Source organism: Staurois parvus, unplaced genomic scaffold, assembly GCF_062004578.1.
Source record: "Staurois parvus isolate SC_StPar_1 unplaced genomic scaffold, SC_StPar_1.0 ptg000151l, whole genome shotgun sequence".
Classification (NCBI taxonomy): domain Eukaryota; kingdom Metazoa; phylum Chordata; class Amphibia; order Anura; family Ranidae; genus Staurois; species Staurois parvus.
Window position 1 is genome coordinate 9,858,054 of NW_028317947.1, and position 20,059 is coordinate 9,878,112.

General features: G+C 44.9%; 1 protein-coding gene and 1 pseudogene across 5 annotated transcripts in view; both read right to left on the minus strand.

Moving 5' to 3' along the window:
• Positions 1–304: 304 nt before the first annotated feature.
• LOC149464434 (Ig-like V-type domain-containing protein FAM187A pseudogene) lies at positions 305–1,843 on the minus strand (annotated as a pseudogene).
• Positions 1,844–7,255: 5,412 nt separating this feature from the next.
• The window catches only part of SMARCE1 (SWI/SNF related BAF chromatin remodeling complex subunit E1), a 45,475-nt gene continuing 32,671 nt past the window's right edge, over positions 7,256–20,059 (minus strand). For all 5 annotated transcript variants that reach the window (XM_089674403.1, XM_089674406.1, XM_089674404.1 and 2 more), the window contains 3 exons: positions 13,732–13,833; positions 10,913–11,153; positions 7,256–8,387 (listed from right to left, as the gene is read on the minus strand). In XM_089674403.1, the coding sequence (XP_089530529.1) occupies positions 8,161–8,387; positions 10,913–11,153; positions 13,732–13,833 (570 nt within the window). In that variant the 3' untranslated portion in view covers positions 7,256–8,160. The remainder of the gene's footprint in view (positions 8,388–10,912; positions 11,154–13,731; positions 13,834–20,059) is intronic.

Here is a 20,059-nt window from a genome sequence, read left to right on the forward strand (position 1 = left end):
GAGATCATATCCCCCCCCCATATGTATTATACATGGAGATCATATCCCCCCTTATGTATTATACATGGAGATCATATCCCCCCCCTTATGTATTATACATGGAGATCATATCCCCCCCCTTATGTATTATACATGGAGATCCTATCCCCCCCCTTATGTATTATACATGGAGATCATATCCCCCCCCTTATGTATTATACATGGAGATCCTATCCCCCCCCTTATGTATTATACATGGAGATCATATCCCCCCTTAATCTCCTCTTCTCAAGAGAGAATAAATTCAGTTCCTCTAATCCTCAGGTTGAAGGAAAAAAAAATGATCCAATTTGCTCACCCACACATTTGAGATGGATGGGGTAATCACTCCCACAATGCTGTTGTATTATACCGGTGGGGAGCCCTTCCTGCAGGCAGAATGCATGTTGCACGCGGTTACGGAGTGGTTGTGGTGTAGCCTAAGTTACATGAATGGACTACATTGGGCCGTGGTACAGCCTGCCAGCTGCAACATGCAGTGTCAATTCTACTGTAGCTGTGAAGCAAAGCATCACGACCACACTGTGTGCACAGCCCTGAATGGCTGCATGTCCATGTTCAGGTGGGCAGTCAGTAAACCCGCTGCTCAACAGCTGGATATTACTACCTGATCCATGGCCCGGGAACAAATCCTTACACCATATCTGCTATGCATGCCGACGGTGAACACCTAAAATTGTAGGCACAGCATTTTAAGCAATGGATCATTATAAAGATAAGGCAAAAGATGGCAAAAAAAATGCCGACAACAGTCAAGGCGAGGATAGAGTCGGAATCTTCAAACTTGCGCTTCTCTGACGGGTCGTTCTGAATAGACAGCTTAATTCCAGCTTTAAGCTGTCCCTGGTGCCAGCAGTAATATGTGGCTTTGTCACTCTTCCTGACATAGCGGAAGTTCAGGTTATTGCCATGGTCTATGTAGATCCTCGTCGCCGTCTTCTGTCCAATCAGATATTCCGATTTGTAATATCTTCTGTTGCCTTTATCCCAAGCGACAGCATCTGTTGGTTTGGCGCCTGGGCAGGCAAGAGTAAGGCTGCTCCCCAAGGTGTGGGTATGTTTTTCTGTGGGAGCCCTGGAAAGAAATGGGATGTAATCCTTGATTTTGCCAAGTTTGTGCATCCAATGTTTGATGGTTCCTTTAATTCCCGGCTGCCTGTCATGGCAGGGGACCAGGCAGCTCTTGATGAATATTTCCGGTCTGCGGTCAGAAAGTTCCGTTTTCAGGTTTTCAGGAACAGCATGTGAGCCGCAGGAAACAACACCATTCTCTGCCAGCATGTACCTAGGATCCAGATAGGTACTATTGACATAGCAAAAGCCGATCTTTCTTTTCTCCCCGCGTACATCACAGCGGTCACACTTGCTCCATTTCCAGAAGGCGGTGAAGGCAGTCAAGTGCTTGGTTTCCAGGTCTGTCTGCGGCTGTTGGTGGTGCTCCTGAAATGACACATAGGCACTGGAGCTATCCTGCACATCAAGGTCGTACCCCCAGTAGAATGCTCCATCGCCGTTTCCACAGATATACAGTCCTGAGTCTGTCACACGAGCCTTGTGGATGATGATGCTGTATACTTTGATGCTGATCCTCGACTCCAAGTAAAGCGACTTCTGTTTGCCGCCATCTCCCGCCCGTGTCAGCGGCCGAGTTTCTAAACTGTCGGCTGACTCTTTGTAGAACCAAAAGACAGGACTCTTTAAATCCGGTCTGCATTGGCAGCTCAGCTCTATGTTCATGTCTGTGCCGTATGCCACACTTTCATAGATCGGAATGGAGGGGCACGCATGTGTGGTGCCAATGAAATCATCAGCAACAACAGCACCACGTACTGCTGTCATTTGCCAACCGACGAGTAGCAGCAAAACGCCGAAGAGTTTTCTGAATTCCATCGCAGAGCAGTAACCGAACGGTCTGCTCAGTACTGAAGCCAGAGTCTTCTGAGGAGCTGTGAGCCAGGCTGCTTGTTTGCTGTGATGTCATAGGGCACAGTGGTTGCCATGGAAACCTCACCTAGGCATTGCAATGGAAGGGGCTGGAAGAAAACAGTGAGCTGCTCTCACAGATAGATTGCTTTGGTCTGGGAAGATTTAACAGACATTACTGGATGGAAATTGCCACATATCTTACATTGATAAGCACAGAGCATAGGAATCAGCCTATAGAAAGCAATCAGATGTTAGATTTCATTTTATCTGATTGGCTGCAACAGGCAAACCTTGTGTTTTCCTTATGTAGTTTTATATATAATGAGCTCAATGGATGGACATTTAACACAAGGATAGGGCGGATTATTATCTGTGGGGGTGTAATTTTCAGTCTCATTAGACTCAGATAAAACTAGATCTGTGTTAGGGATGTGAGGGGTGCAGTGCGTGTCAGTTACAAAACAAATTCAAATTCCAACTGTCATGTGATAGCTGCAGGTCTGGATGTGGGACTCTTATGTCTGGAAACCCCAAACACTAAAGCTATGGAAATGGCTCCCTTTTTGGTGTCTAAGGCTCATTTACACCAGCAGCATCCAATGCAAGGACAAGGCGCAAAGAAAAACGCATTGTAGTCCAACATAATGTAAAAACAATTGTCATGCTGTGAACAGACCCAAAATATAACCCTGCAAGGCTCAACTACCTGGTTTGTGTTTTTTTTTTTTTTCTTTTCCTTTAATATTTTTCTAATTTAATGAATAAAAAATACCTTTTTTTCCCCCGTTAATATTTTTCTACTTTAGCAAAATATTAAAGAAAAAAAACAGCTATTAATTTAATACCGGTTTTCCTTTACTATTTTTCTACTTTAATACCTTTTTTTTCTTTAATCATTTTTTACTTTAAGTAGTAAATACCGGTCTTTTTCCATTTAATATTTTCTAATTTAACCCCTTGATGTCCACTGTATGCAAATATGCGGCCTCTCGGCTGCTGGGCCTTGACGCCGAGCCGCTGCATATTTGCATACCATTTGACAAACACACATGTACTGAGAGCGTGTGCCCTGCGCACTCCCAACACATGTTGGTGTCTCACGGAAAGGTCCCGATCTCCCCTTGCGATCAGGACCTTGTCCGATCATGCGATTGCCATGGCAGCAAATCACAGCAGTCACATGACCCTAAAACCCCGCCCCACCTCCCGGCATCTGAAACCCCTTAAAGGGCCAGGAGGCACCGGTGTAAAGAGATTAAAACACTTTCTTTAATCATTGTCTAATTAAATTAATACCCGGTTTCTTCTTTAATCATTTTTTACTTTAATGAATACCTTTTTTTTTTCAATATTTTTCTAATTAATTTTTTTAAAAATAATTTTCTAATTTAATAAATACTGTTTTTTTCTCTTTAATTTTTTTTTTCTTTTTAAAGCCAGTTTCTGCTTTCTTTGAGACCTTTGTTAATAAGGGTGCTTTCATTCATGCCGCTACAGTCACTGATCCCTGGCAGTTGATTGGCAGCTATATCAGCATAGTGATAGCTTTACGCGCTTTAATAAATGATTAGTTTATTTTCTGAAGTCTTTTGCAATAGGACTAAATGATTTATAGTCAACTAACGCAAATGATATGCCATTCACAGGTACTTGGATTTTGATTGTCAAGATATGATCATAACTTTTGATTGTACGTCATTGATCGTATCTCTGTTTCCACCATGTAATCGCATATTCTGATTTATTGATTGTATTCATAACCAAAGTATATTTGTGCAGATCAATGCAAAACTATAACATTCTTTCCTGGCCGATCAACTCATTTTAATCAAATTTGATCTAAATCGAGTCCAGATCGATCGGAAGGGAAATTCTGACTGGTTGTTTGCAGATTTGAACATTTTTACCTAATCACACATTGATCAGATAGTAAAACTGATGTGTGTATGGTCACTATAAGCCTACAAATGACGTGTATGCCGCTTCCTCGCAGACTATCACTCCTGTAGGGTGAGTTTGTGCACACTTCATGCTCCCAGGTACTCTTCCCTCCCCCATCATAAATCATTTATGTTATTGGTAAAAGGAGTTATGAACCCATTCCTTGGTACCCCCCGCCCTTTAAGAGGTTCTAAATGCCAGGAGGTGGGCATTCTGATCCTATGACCACTGTGATTGGCTATCACAGCAGTCACATGATTAGAAAACTCTCGGTTGCAAGTGTACATCGGGAGCTTTCCGGTCCCCTCCAGTAATCATGCCGGAAGCACGCAGGGCACGTGTCCTCAGCACAGAAAATGTTTACATAGGGACAAATGTATGCAGCCTGTTGGTGTTAAAGCCCACCTGCCAAGCAGCAGCATATATGTGTACAGCTGGCAGGAACAGGATAGAGATAGATTATATATAAATTGAGTATGAAATAAGTTGAAGATTTTGTGTTCCTTTTTTGTATTTTCTATATCCTATTGTGTTAAAATTTTAATTAAAAAAATTGACAGAAAAAAAAAAAAAAGTCTGGAGCGTGTCATTGTTGTGTTTGCTACTGACACACGGGGTCTTCAGAGATGTTGGGTTTGCTGTACCTTTGAGGTGGAAGGGATTCAAGGTAAGCTTTCTCCCCCTTAGATATATATTTATTAGGGACCACACATATATAATTTATCCCATAGTTGGAAATCTTCAGGTTGTTTTCAGTTAGGCAGCACGCTTTGCAGAGGAGCCTTGCTGTGGAAATGTGGCTTTACATGTATTTGTAAGTGTATACAACAGAAACTTTGTTTTTAGACTGAAGATGATGACAGTTTAGTAGCATCCATAGGGTTCTCTGGGGCCTAAACATTTCCTGCATTGCAAGATGCCCCCTAGTATTCGAAGTGAAGCTGCTACATAGGTGGGGCCTGCGCACTGAACAGCAGGCCAGGTTGGAAACAAATGCCAGAGGCCACAGGCAGGATTCTATTTCTAGATGGGGAGGATGGGTTACATTAGCTCAGCAGCAAAGTGGAGTTTTAAACTTGATAGGTGCACTCTGCTTGAGAGTGCCTTTGTCCCCTTAAAGCATATCTAAACCTAAAAATGTAATATACCGTAGCTTGTCATGCCTTAGAATGGGTGTCTGCATTACTTTTCTTCAGTGTTTCTCTTAGGAAGTGTTATTCCCAGGAATACCAGATTACATTGTCTACACCTTTTTCTTCACTGTACCTATTGGGGGGGATGGGTAGCCATGACTGTCACACAGGCTGGACTTCAAACATGTCTGCCTTTGTGCATTTCCAGTACATGGTGGATTTTAGGACTAATAGTTTAATTAAGACACCCTGCTGCTGTTAGACTTGTTGCCCTTTTAATGGTGTGTAGTCAACATAAAATCACATTGTACAGCGCTGAGCGAACTGTTGGTGCTTTATAAATACTGTATAATAATAGGGTTACAAGGTGTTTGTTTCTTGCTTGAATATGACAGTTTCTCAGCTCCCTCATTTGTAAATGTAACCTAGCCTGTACATTGTATATTTTCAGGTCGGCCACAGTGCAGATATACCCACAGCTCTCCTGTATTTTACCCGTGACCCCATAGACTATTAGAATACGCATTTGTAACTCTCTGAAAGATGCATCATGCTGGACCTTTGGGTGTGCTTTCAGAAAGAGCTACAAAAATGCACATCCAATAGGAGTCTATGGGAGCGCAGGTACACCCACGGTGCAACAGTGTGAGCCTGGCCTAAAGCAGCATTGGTTTTATTGATCTTGAAATGTCTACTTGTGCAATTTATCAACAACTCCTGTATATTTTTGGATAGGTCCCTTGCATTCATTTCTCAGGGAGCATTGCCTTGGGCTTTGTACTTTAATAAGAGTAAAGAAATCAATATGCAGTCTAGTACCTTCCATCCACTCATATCAGGGGGTGGATACCAACACCACCTAGGCACTGCTCCCCGATATTTACATCCTATTCATAAAATGAAGGCTGAGGTGGCCCACAGAGTTCCCTTTACTTTAGGCATAGTCCACCTTTTTGAAAAATCTAATAAATGTTCTGAAGGCGCCATCTTAATTATCATCATTGTTCTGTCAACCTATATCTGATTGTTTACTTAAGAGAGTAAGGAATTTAAAGAGCAAGATACAGACAGTAGCAAGACTATAAAATTGTCATTTTACTGATCATCTAATAAAACGTGGACTGTCAATCACAATCCACTACACTATAAACAAAATGTGTGCACTGGGCCTGCACAGCATTACAACTTGAATCAGTATCACAGGTAGAAAACAAAGGCTCTAGCATTGCCAACCCCCGTACGTGTACAGAACCTTGATTACAAGGGGGCAGTGCGCCCCCCCAAAAGAATTAGTATGGATAATTTTATGCCCAGCTTGGACCATGTAACTATGCGTGGAAGCTGAAAATCACTGAAGTAGGTACTGCTCCTCCAGAGGTCCCAACTTGCTTGTGGGGGCTCTGCACAGAGGGGCTTGCACTGCAGCATTCTGAATACAGGAATTTTACTTTCTAAATGAGTGCAGAGCATCCTCTAATTGGAAGAAGCAGAGCAGTGATTTCATGATCTCTACCTGTCCAACCAGAGAGCACTTGGCACAGGCATCACTCAGAAATGATATTGCATTTTGTGAATTAATGCAAAGTGGCTGACCTCCTGTGTTCACAATTTAGCAGGGCAGCTGTTCAGTGTGGGACCCAGAAACAAGTGGAGATTGCTGGAGTAGTGGTGTCAAGCAGGTACAGCCAGGTCTGGTATAGGCATAGTTAGACAGGTCCAAGCTGCACCAATGCACCTATATATAAAATATCCATACCTGGAAGTCTTCTTTAGGCTGTGGTATGGCCATATCTCTTATATATTGTTTGTATCCACCTGATGGACCAATAACGTACAGTGGCAGAGTCTATTAAAAAGGGTGTGAGCCCGGGTTCACACTGATGCAGTGCAGAATTCGCAGCGATTTATGTGCAAATTCTGCACCGCATTAGAATCGCACCCAGTTCATGCAAACCGCTGCGGGTGTGTATGTTAACACCCAGAAAGCAGTCCGCAAAACGCGGTGCGCAGAATCAGATTGCATAGGTGTGAATACCCATGCAATCCAATTCTAGTGCAAACCCTGGGATTCTGCACATTTTGTGTGTGGTGCGAATAGAACCATACAAAATGTATAGCTCCAATCACACCGCACACAAATCGCATGTGATATACTGCACCGCATATGTGTGAACCCAGGCTAACATCAGTTACAAATGAGAATTCAACACGTGAAAGACGTTTCCATCTTTATTCAATCTTCAGGTATTAAAAAAATAAAAATAAAATACAACCTTGTACATGGTCATCACAAAGACAGCATTAAGAATTGTGTATTCAGCTACACTGGACAGAGGGGACTTTAAAGGACACCTGTCATGACAGAAACATGTAGGCTATCATGCTGACTGGCTGTCTTGGCTTTGGAACTTTGACTGACCCCAAAGCAAGTATGCACAGTAGTAAGTAGTACTGACTTCTCTTTGTCACTTCTTGCTGGATACTTCTCACAGACCAGTAAATGCAAAGATGGCCAAAAAAAAAGCCTTCCCAGAATGTTAGATAACATTTTTCCCTCATGACAATTTCCCTGTAAAATGCAACATAAGCTTTTGTCTGAGAAGTTACAATGAGTGTGACTCCAAAACAGATCTAGTGCTGGTGTCTTGTACGTCTACAGCTCAGCCACAGACCTCCAGGTAAAACCTCACATGGCTGTCAGTTTCATCCCTAAAACACAATAGGGGCAGACACAAACATAAAAAGAAAACGGCTAGACAAGTACCTGCAGTTCAGTGGATTCTCATTTAGAGGCAATTGCATCTCCCTACAACCAAAAACCTAAATCTAGTTATCGTTCCTGATCTGTCACGGATGCGGTTGTAGCGCTGGCTTTGGATGGGTCCAACTAAGTTATTCAGATCAATCGTTAGTGATCCTCCCCTTGTACATTGCAGTTATGCCAGTTCCATGGCCATTGAACCCATAAAACCAGTGAAGAGACTGGGACAGGTCTTATCCAATCCAGCCTTTTTCTGCAGCACTTTTTTTTATAGTTTAGGAATGACTTGAGGAATCCTGCCTAACCAAGGTTTGGGCCACATATTAAAAAGCAGAACTGGTAAACTGTGGAAGGATTCTCTCATTCCTTCCGCTCTCCCTCCTCCGTGGGCTGGTGGTCTACTGGTGTCTCTTCCACAGTTCCACTGTTGCTCTCAGATCCTGTGTTACTGTCACTAGTTCCTTCATCCAGCGTACTGTCCACAGCCTCCTGTCCGCTTTCCTTGTCCTCCGGAGTTGATGTCCCCTCCTCTCCATTCTGCTGGCTCTCACTGGTTTCTTCTGCAGGGGGCAAAGATGGGGTGTCCTCTGGAAATGGGAAATGAAAATTATATCCATATCCAAGAAGCATTTTTGGGTCACATACAGCCCTATTATCCCTGAACTGAGCAGGTTGCACCAATTATCATGCTGCCCAAACATACACATTGATCTTTCAGTATCCAGCCCACAACATTCAGGTCACTTCCCACTATCCAGAGTTTGTGGGCAGATTTCACATCAACACCCACTTTCCCATCTCCAGAATATGTACATTAACAACCCCCATGTCAGTACTGTGTTTTCAGTGATGTAGGGGTAAGGGAGGGGGGGTGAGACTAGATATCCATTAAACACCTGGAAGTGCACACATCACATTTCGTTATTGGGCACACTTGTGTCAGATAGTGGGGGGCAGATTTCAAGAAAGCCAAGCTTAACACACCACAGGAGCAGACAGAATCAGGTTCACCTCTGCATAGAAGCCAGTCAGCTTCCAGGTTTTATTGCCACAGCTTAATTGAACAAGGTGAGGTTAGAAGCTGATTGGTTACCATGCACAGCTGCACCAGATTCTGAGTGCTCCATTTTTAGTACATCTCCCCTATCTACACACCCCGCACACAAGTACACGCATTTATTTATTTTAATCAAAAGGGGAATTTATCCTTTAAATACTGAATTTATATAAATGTTTGGCAACTAAAAACAAAGTATATATTCAGACAATAATTAGTTACAATAATTATCTAAATGAGATTGGTGCGGCCTCATAAGAGAGCACACAGGGCGGTAGACTATTAGGCATTTTAAAATAAACAGCCAAATTAGAATATTTACTGACGGAGTGGAAAATTCTGTGCAAGAAGGCTTTCGGTTACACCAGCTACAGTACTACCCGGCACAGCTTTCATTGCTTGCAGCAAAGATTATGTCAGAGGGAACATTAGAACTCACTTAAAGTCTGTGCCCCGGGTTATGAAATCATTAATCTGAGACCATTTTAACCTACAGCAGTGCTGCTTTCATTGTAACACAAGGCTTTCTTGTGATACAACATTAATCAGTAGCTTAAAGTCATACTAAAAGGAAGTTTTTTTTTTTTTTTTTTTAAATAACAAACATGATATACTTGCCTGCTCTGTGTAATGGTTTTGCACAGAGTAGCCCTGATCATCTTCTTCTAGGATCCCCTGCCGGTGCTCCTGCCTCCCCCCCCCCAGCAAGCTGCTTGCTATGGGGGCATTCATGTGTGCCTGCTCCATGTGTCCATTCACACACAAAATGGGGTCAGCCCTGATCCCTTCTCATTGGCTGTGATTGACAGCAGCGGGAGCCAATGGCTCCTGCTGCTATGTTTGAGCCACAGAGGAGGGAGAGAGCCAGGAGGGCAGCTGCTCTTGTGCACATTGATGGCTCAAGATTGGGCTCAGGTAAGTATTAGGAGAGCTGGGGGGAAATAGGAGGTAAAAAAAAAACCCCTTCAGCCTTTGGAAACACTTTAATGCTGGGAGGTGGAGACAGACTTCCCAGCCATGTGGTTGACTGTCAGTGTTCAGGAGCACTTGCCCAGGTCCCAATCATAAACGGTGACTGACAGCTGTGACAATGCATTCACTGACCTGGGGGCTCTGAGAGAATGTGTTCCCAGCATTGAGAAGGGACACCAGCTCTCTCTATATGTTGGCATTAAAGCCAACTGCTTTAGTGGCACATAAATGCATATATCCAGCATGAAGGGGTTAATCTTGCTTGTGCACTCAAGAAGTAAGCCAAAGCAACTGTTTGACACATTCATTCACTGTCCACAGAGGTCCATGGTATGTCTGTACAGCCAGACAGCTGACACTGCCAAAACTCAGCCAACCACCACTCCATTCAGAGATGTTCAGAAAAACCCAGCTTGTCATCTTTTTCACACCAACAGGCATCAGCACCATGTGTATACTGGGACGCCCCAGTCTATAACTGGCCTTCAACAATAAAAGTTCCAGCTCAAATTACCAATCAGCTTGCAAACAAACCAAACTAGCCTAACAGTATGCATTAAACACGGGTTTAGTTTGCACAGATTTGTGCGTAAGCTGCAGAGCTTCTTCACGGCACCCCGATATTCTGCAGTTCCTAACTCCATATTTTGAGAGCCCCCATAGTAGAAGCACATGTATTTCATGGATAGACTGAAGGCAGGTGAACCTGAGGAAGCCCACCCCTCCTTAAAGGCACATGTGCTCCTTGCTGTGAAGGCCAGTTACAGACTGGGGCAGTGGCCATTTCTTGTATTGTTGGTGAGAGGGCTCACTGGGCACCTTGGCTGCCATTGTCTATATGCTGGGTGTCCAGTGCGCTCGTGTGCCTTTAAGGAGGGGTGGGCTCCCTCAGGTTCACATGCCCGCAGTCTATCCATTAAATACATGTGCCTCTACTATGGGGCTCTGCAGAGCATGCATGGTTTTGCAAATGTGTGCAAACTAAACCCGTTTTTAACACATACTATCAGACAAGCTAATTCAGTTGGTTTCAAGCTGGTTGGCAAGTTGAGCTGGGAATTTTTCTCTTCTATAGGGACTTACCCGTCTCCATGGGAGTTTCTTCCTCTTCGGTCTTCTCTTCAGACTTTGGCGTTTCTTGCTCCTCTTCGGCTGCCGTGGCGGCAGCAGCAGCTGCTGCTGCAGCGGCTGCAATTTGGTTGCGCTCAGCTTGCTCTGCTGCTTCCTTCTCACGTTCCTCCTGCCGCTTGCGGGCCTGCTCCTCAGCCTGGGCTATTTCTGCAGCAATCTTGTCCATGTCCACCTCCACCTTTAGACTGCATAACTGGATAAGAAACAATAAATCATACTTCTAGGAATCATGCAAGAACATACAACATTTAATTACAGGAGCACAGAAACAATACAATATAAAGACAGTCTATACTGACTTTTACCTACAAGTAATATGCCTTGTTCATTTTAACTGACAGCTGTCATAATGTTATGGCTAATCAGTGTACAACACTGATCATTACAATGGCACCTGAAAGTGGGCAGGAAGTAAACATGTTCTCCCTGAAGTTTGAGTGTGCAAAAAAAAAAATACTTGAAGATTTAAGAGACTTTGACAAGGGCAAAATAATAATGGCTAGACAACTGGGTCAGAGCAACGCCAAATCTCCCGTTCCCAGTCTGCAGTGGTCAGGACCAACCAAGTCCATGGAAGGAAAACTGGCCAACCAGTGACAAGGTCATGGGCAGACAAGGCTCACTGATGCATGTGAGGACTGAACACTGGCCCATGTAGTGTAATCCAATAGAAGAGCTACTGAAGCTCAAATTGCTGACAAAGTTCATGCTGGTTACCACACAGTGCATGGCAATGTCTTGTGTATGGGGCCATGTAGCCGCAAACCAGTCAGGGGGCCCATGCTGACCCGTGTCCACAGCCAAAAGCACTTGCAACAGGTACAAGAGCATCAGAACTGGACCACAGAGCAATGGAAGGGGTGGCTTAATCTGATCACGGTTTCTTTTACACTGTGGATGGCTGGGTGTGTGTGCATCTAATAGTGATCTGCCATTTACAGCTTGGTGCCAGATAGCACAGAATACCTTCACAGGTCTAGTGGAGTCCGAGCCTCGATGGGTCAGGGCTGTTTTGACAAAAAGAGGACCTACTCAATATTAGCTGGGTGGTCATAATGTTATGGCTCATCGGTGTCTAGTGCAAAAATGAAATGTGCATTCTTTTCTAAATAGATGTGAATGTAACTGGATTTAAGCCCAATGCCTGCTAAACTTTTTTGGACAGAACAGAACGGGTTAGAACTTTTGGAAGGTATTAGAGGAGGTTCATTGTGGGGGAAAAAAAAAATAATAAAATTAACAAATCCTGTAGCTGCTGACTTAATAAAAAAGACACTTCCCTGCCCAAGGATCCAACGTTGTCCTCACAAGCCTTCCGGTTCCCAGCATCCTAACTGTGGGCACCCAGCTATGCTGCTTTCAGCTTCACAGCCAACTGCGCTTTGTGAATGGTCCCACAGTCTTCTGGGACCTGAGATGTGTCCCTGTGGGGAGGGTGAGATCACCTAGGCTAGTTTTGACAGGTACAGGAGAGTGGGGGGAGGACGGCCTAAAGCAGAATTTCCCTTTTGGGTGGAGTTCTGTTTTAATGATCTGGTATTGTTGAAGCAATAAGTAACCTCCCCAAAACTGCACCCAGGCAGCCATGAAAACCGAACAGATACTTAACCCCTTGGTGCCTCCTGGCCCTTTAAGGGTTTCAGAAGCTGGGAGGCAGGGCAGAGTTTTAAGGTCATGTGACCGCCATGATTCACTGTCACAGCGGTCACATGATCGGGAAAGGTCCCGATCACAAGAGGAGATCGGGACCTTTCTGCGAGTACCAGACGTGTGCTGGGAGCGTGCAGGGCCGCTCTCAGCACATATGGTTTTTTTAATTGCACGCAAATGTGCGGCTGCCCGGCGTCAAGGCCCAGACACCGAGAGGCCATACATTTGTGTGCGCTCGGTGTGAAGAGGTTATTTGAATGCCGTGTCCTGGTTTGGGAAGTTTCCCACCACTTCATATTAGACTATAGAACAGAAAGGAAGGCGCTTCGAGGACACTGAATGCAAAAAACAGACCTGGGTTTCTCCTGTATAAAAGTGCAAGCTGAACCTCCTCCCCTTCTCTCTAGGCTGTGATCACAATATGCAGAAACCAGTAGGGGACCAAGGGGACAATAGTACTGTTAGTGGGTGTCCATAGAAATATATGGAGACTGCCCTGCAGAGCGCAGCAAGATTGGATATGGAGAGACTTGAAGTCCTTATTAAACTAAAAGATGAAAAATCAGCTGCCATTGTACACATTACAAGCCTTCCACCCCAACTAGCTCTGTGTAATACTTACCTATTATCAGTCTGCTCCACTTAGGTGATCTCCCGTATCAAATGGAGGCAGCTGCAGGGGAGAGGAGCATGCGCTCTGGCAACAGCTAGTAAAGCCTGGAGCAGTGGCGCCCCCAGTAGGCTTCAATAGAGCACCCATTGTAAGCGTTCCCTCCTCTCCCCTGCAGCTGCGATGTCTGACACAGGAGGGTGGGATAAGATGACCAGACTGGAGTGGCCTGAATATAGGCAAGATATGCATCTCACATGGGTTAGTATGCGTTATAGCGGGGGGGGGGGCAGTTTTAAGGCCAATTAAAGCGTAAGCTAGAATGCCACTTTTAAAACAAACTCATCAGTACATCACAGATACAAAGCGCGAGCACACACGCACACACAAAGCGCGAGCACACACACACACACACACAGATACAAAGCGCAACCACACACACAGATACACGAGCACAGAATTAGTTTCCTTTACTCTTGATGGCAGATTCTGTATGTCAAACATGAATTACCCGTTTAAGCTCGTTGTTGAAAGCTTCAGTACTTTCCAAGAATTTCCTTTTTTTCTCCTGATGACGGTCTTCAATCTGTAATAGCTCTGCTTCCAGTTTACGCTGGGGGAAAACACAGGAGAGGGTTAAGTGCGCTAGGATCTCCTACTCTGTCTGCCTTAGGAGAGCCCTGAAAAACTCCTCTTCAGGAAAGCCACTCTCACCTCAAATTAGTAACCTAATCTTTCCATTTTGAACAGCTCATCCCTAGTTATTACCTGTTATTTCACCTCCCTTCCCTTTAGATTGCAAGTTCTCATGAGCAGGGACATCCAATCCTCTTGTAAACTGTAGTGGCTCCCTTTATGTGTAGTGCAGGACAAAGTGTGGGGGTGCTATAGGAATCCTGTGTAATAATAAAACTGGACATTATGTGCAGCTTTGCATGGGCATTCTATTGAATGGGCAATGGGGCTGCCACACCTCATGAAAGAAGTCCCTACACTATTTTTGGAATAGCAGCCCACATGGGAACCATTGGTGTCACTAGCGGTGTCACCTGGTGCGGTAAAACATGTCGTCACATCCTCCCCTAATAATTTTTTCCCCCTTATATTTCTGCCCTACTTCAGGGCATTGAATAGGATAGCGTATTGGCACAGCTCCTCACCCCGTAGTCTGCCAAAGCGCTCTGTCCTGCCTCTGTTGAGTGACAGCAGGACAGAGCAGAAGACACTGAACAGGCTATAGAGCATCAGGCTCTCTCCTGTCTAGCCTGTCACAGTGCCCTGCAGGGTGCTGGCAGGCTAGTTTCAGACCAGCAGCGTGCGGTCAAAGTGCACACCCCAAACCCTGTAAATGATGCGGTCCATTCAATGCCAAATTGCACCCCCACCCCTTCCCGAACATAAGAATTACCCCTAGCATGGATGTCAGTGGAAACATGAATAACCCCCAGCATTGGTGTCAGTAGACGCATTAATAACCTGTCAGAAATATTCTGGGCTCACAGAATTAAACTGGAAGGCCTGAACGTATCTCTACATGGACATACATTACATTGCATGTGGTGTTATTTGACAGGAATATTTTTAATCCAGACTCGGGAGTTTTGTGCTATACATGTCTGAGCACCAGAACTTTTATTAGGACTATTTTCTAAACAATTTTGCGCCCGTCAAAGCCTCCTCAAATAGGGAATTGAAAGCGTTTAATAAAGACTAGATGACTTCAGCATGCTGTTAGCAGCTGTGTGTCCCCATTACGTGGAGCTTTAGGATTTAGAGCACACCCTTAACCACACCTCAGGATCTGGGTGAGGCAAGTTTTCTACCCAATCTCAGCAAGCTCAGTCATGATCCCATTTCCAGACGAGACATCGCTGCAGAGTGATAGAACCATCATCACTCTAGGAAAGAACAAACAGACGGCGCACAGGCCTAGTGCATTACCATAAAAAATAAAGTATGTGTTGTACTCACAAATAACAATATAGTCAAGGCACATCATAAAGAACAGCTGGGTCAACACCGCGCTGAGTAACAGTCCGCAATAGGGAGTGTAGACATCCAAAAGGCTGACACGTTTCGAGGACTTGCCTCTTCCTCAGCGCAGTGTTGACCCAGCTGTTCTTTATGATGTGCCTTGACTATATTGTCATTTGTGAGTACAACACATACTTTATTTTCTATGGTAATGCACTAGGACTGTGCGCCTTCGGTTTGTTCTTTCCTCATTCAGTATATTTGGATCCCCCCAGTCTCTTTGAGGGCAGCAAGGTGTGCATGTTCCAGGACATTCTTAATGTGGTTGTAGCCTGCAGCGAGTCCATCCCCAAGCGCAGGAGCATTTGTGTTTGCTGGTTCATCGTCACTCTAGGACTAGAACAACTACAAGCAGTTTAACTTTCATAACTAATAAAAATGGAAGTCTTCAAATTAAGCTTCATGCACCTACACTCATTTAGGGGACTGCCAAGAAACACACCTTTTCAGGGGATGCCTGACGTGATCTACCAGGTCCCCATAGGACTTGATAATTAAAAGCTTTACAGACATACAGAGGTTGAAATAAGTATTGAACATATCACCAAAATGTATTCTGCAACATGTCTTTACTAAAAAAAAAATTCCCAATACGTGTGAATTGGTTTACGTGAAAGTTATAGCGTTTACAAATGGCGGCATATATAATAATTTTTTTTTTTTTTTTTAAATACTAGTAATGGCGATCAGCGACTTATAGCGGGACTGCGGAGGGCATTCTGACACTGGGGGGGAACTGACTGTCAGTGACACTAATACAGTGATCAGTGCTAATAAAAAGCACCATCACTGTACTAACAGCACTGGGCAGATCAAAGGGTTAACAGTGTGCGGTGTGTGTTTTACTAGGTAGACAAGCTGCTTTATATTGTTCTGCGGAGCAATACAAAGTTGCCTGTTCATGCTGACAGGAGAAAGATCTGTGATGTTTACATACAGAGCTCTATATGGTTTTGGTGGTAAAGTTTTCTTTTATCCTTTTCCTGTCCATTTGTTGCACTGATGAGAAAAGCAATTCATAGAAGTTTTTTTTACAGTAAATATTTTTTGTTTAGGTTGCCAGGCATATGAGCCAATAAAAATATTCTTAAAAGCAATTCAGCCTTTAAAAGTCAGCAGCTATGTCACCTTCTCTGTAGAGGACTGGGACTCCATGGTGGATAACATACATAGGAGCTTCAGAGCTCTGTCTGTGAGATGGTCCTTAAAGTATAAACCCGTTGGTATTATACCCCCTCTAGACTACACATCATGTTCCCAGAGACGTCCCACCTTTGCTTTCGAGGTTGTGGCCTAGCTGGTACCCTTCTACATACATTTTGGGCCTGTCCAGGCCTTTCATTGATATGGCATAAGATCTCTGCTGTGGCTAATGCCCCACTGCAGTTGTCTATGCAGACTTGCCTACTGGGAGCCCATATCTCGGGAATACAGACTGAAGCTTTGAGGCTGATTCACACCATCTGTGTCTCAGCCCTATGGGCTATGCCCTTCATTGGAGGTCACCCACGGTACCATTGGCCTCAGTTATATGAAGAAGCGATGCGGTGATGCTCATGGAACGTATTCACTATATGTTACTGGATAGGATGCACTTATTTGACAAAAAATGGGATGTTTGGAAAACTCAGACATTTACTGTCTGACCAATGAATATTCATGATGTCTTTCTGTTGGTGGCTTTATTACTCTGCCTACCTTTCTGCCTACCTTGTTCACGTACTTAATTTTTATGTTCTACATAATTGTACCTTATTAGAATGAATATTACAGATGTGCCTTTTTTCTGTTGTATGTTATACCTTATGCTGTTAGTCAGCTGCGAGTCCTGGTGGCTTACAGCTGGCTGCTCACTGTGCATGTGTGAGCTGCACTGTGCTTTGTGAATGGTCCTACAGCCTTCTGGGACCTGGCATGTGTCCCAGAAGGTTTGGGGGGGGTCGTTAACTAGTTGCCGACCGCAGATAGCCGAATGACGGCACGCACCCGGCGATCTCCGTGATCGCTGTATCCTACGGACACAGCTGATCATGTGATGTGGTAAAAGGCCAATCACAGCGGCCTTTTACCACGTGATCAGCGGTGTCCAATGACACGCTGATCACAGGGAAATGCGAGTGCCGGTTCTCGGCTGCACTTTCCTCACGCTGTCAGATCGTGAGGAAAGTACTGCCGAGAACCGGCAGTTGTCAGAGCGAGGATCGGCACCGATCATCAGGGCACTGATGATCAGTGCCCTGATGATCGGTGCCCAGAAGTGCCACCCGCAAGTTCCGCCCACCTGTGCCCAGCAGTGCGCCCACTAGCTCCGCCCACCTGTGCCCAATAGTGCACCCACCTGTGCCCAGCAGTGCAGCCAGTCAGTGCAGCCAGTCAGTGCAGCCAGTCAGTGCCAAGCAGTGATGCCAGTCAGTGCCGTCTATCAGTACCTATCATCAGTATCACCTATCAGTGCTGCATATTAGTAGTGCCCATCAGTGCTGCATATTAGTAGTGCCCATCAGTGCTGCATATTAGTAGTGCCCATCAGTGCTGCATATTAGTAGTGCCCATCAGTGCTGCATATTAGTAGTGCCCATCAGTGCTGCATATTAGTAGTGCCCATCAGTGCTGCATATTAGTAGTGCCCATCAGTGCTGCATATTAGTAGTGCCCATCAGTGCTGCATATTAGTAGTGCCCATCAGTGCTGCATATTAGTAGTGCCCATCAGTGCTGCATATTAGTAGTGCCCATCAGTGCTGCATATTAGTAGTGCCCATCAGTGCTGCATATTAGTAGTGCCCATCAGTGCTGCATATTAGTAGTGCCCATCAGTGCTGCATATTAGTAGTGCCCATCAGTGCTGCATATTAGTAGTGCCCATCAGTGCTGCATATTAGTAGTGCCCATCAGTGCTGCATATTAGTAGTGCCCATCAGTGCTGCATATTAGTAGTGCCCATCAGTGCTGCATATTAGTAGTGCCCATCAGTGCTGCATATTAGTAGTGCCCATCAGTGCTGCATATTAGTAGTGCCCATCAGTGCTGCATATTAGTAGTGCCCATCAGTGCTGCATATTAGTAGTGCCCATCAGTGCTGCATATTAGTAGTGCCCATCAGTGCTGCATATTAGTAGTGCCCATCAGTGCTGCATATTAGTAGTGCCCATCAGTGCTGCATATTAGTAGTGCCCATCAGTGCTGCATATTAGTAGTGCCCATCAGTGCTGCATATTAGTAGTGCCCATCAGTGCTGCATATTAGTAGTGCCCATCAGTGCTGCATATTAGTAGTGCCCATCAGTGCTGCATATTAGTAGTGCCCATCAGTGCTGCATATTAGTAGTGCCCATCAGTGCTGCATATTAGTAGTGCCCATCAGTGCTGCATATTAGTAGTGCCCATCAGTGCTGCATATTAGTAGTGCCCATCAGTGCTGCATATTAGTAGTGCCCATCAGTGCTGCATATTAGTAGTGCCCATCAGTGCTGCATATTAGTAGTGCCCATCAGTGCTGCATATTAGTAGTGCCCATCAGTGCTGCATATTAGTAGTGCCCATCAGTGCTGCATATTAGTAGTGCCCATCAGTGCTGCATATTAGTAGTGCCCATCAGTGCTGCATATTAGTAGTGCCCATCAGTGCTGCATATTAGTAGTGCCCATCAGTGCTGCATATTAGTAGTGCCCATCAGTGCTGCATATTAGTAGTGCCCATCAGTGCTGCATATTAGTAGTGCCCATCAGTGCTGCATATTAGTAGTGCCCATCAGTGCTGCATATTAGTAGTGCCCATCAGTGCTGCATATTAGTAGTGCCCATCAGTGCTGCATATTAGTAGTGCCCATCAGTGCTGCATATTAGTAGTGCCCATCAGTGCTGCATATTAGTAGTGCCCATCAGTGCTGCATATTAGTAGTGCCCATCAGTGCTGCATATTAGTAGTGCCCATCAGTGCTGCATATTAGTAGTGCCCATCAGTGCTGCATATTAGTAGTGCCCATCAGTGCTGCATATTAGTAGTGCCCATCAGTGCTGCATATTAGTAGTGCCCATCAGTGCTGCATATTAGTAGTGCCCATCAGTGCTGCATATTAGTAGTGCCCATCAGTGCTGCATATTAGTAGTGCCCATCAGTGCTGCATATTAGTAGTGCCCATCAGTGCTGCATATTAGTAGTGCCCATCAGTGCTGCATATTAGTAGTGCCCATCAGTGCTGCATATTAGTAGTGCCCATCAGTGCTGCATATTAGTAGTGCCCATCAGTGCTGCATATTAGTAGTGCCCATCAGTGCTGCATATTAGTAGTGCCCATCAGTGCTGCATATTAGTAGTGCCCATCAGTGCTGCATATTAGTAGTGCCCATCAGTGCTGCATATTAGTAGTGCCCATCAGTGCTGCATATTAGTAGTGCCCATCAGTGCTGCATATTAGTAGTGCCCATCAGTGCTGCATATTAGTAGTGCCCATCAGTGCTGCATATTAGTAGTGCCCATCAGTGCTGCATATTAGTAGTGCCCATCAGTGCTGCATATTAGTAGTGCCCATCAGTGCTGCATATTAGTAGTGCCCATCAGTGCTGCATATTAGTAGTGCCCATCAGTGCTGCCTATCAGTGCCCATCAGTGCCGCCTATCAGTGCCCATCAGTGCCGCCTATCAGTGCCCATCAGTGCCGCCTATCAGTGCCCATCAGTGCCGCCTATCAGTGCCCATCAGTGCCGCCTATCAGTGCCCATCAGTGCCGCCTATCAGTGCCCATCAGTGCCGCCTATCAGTGCCCATCAGTGCCGCCTATCAGTGCCGCCTATCAGTGCCCATCAGT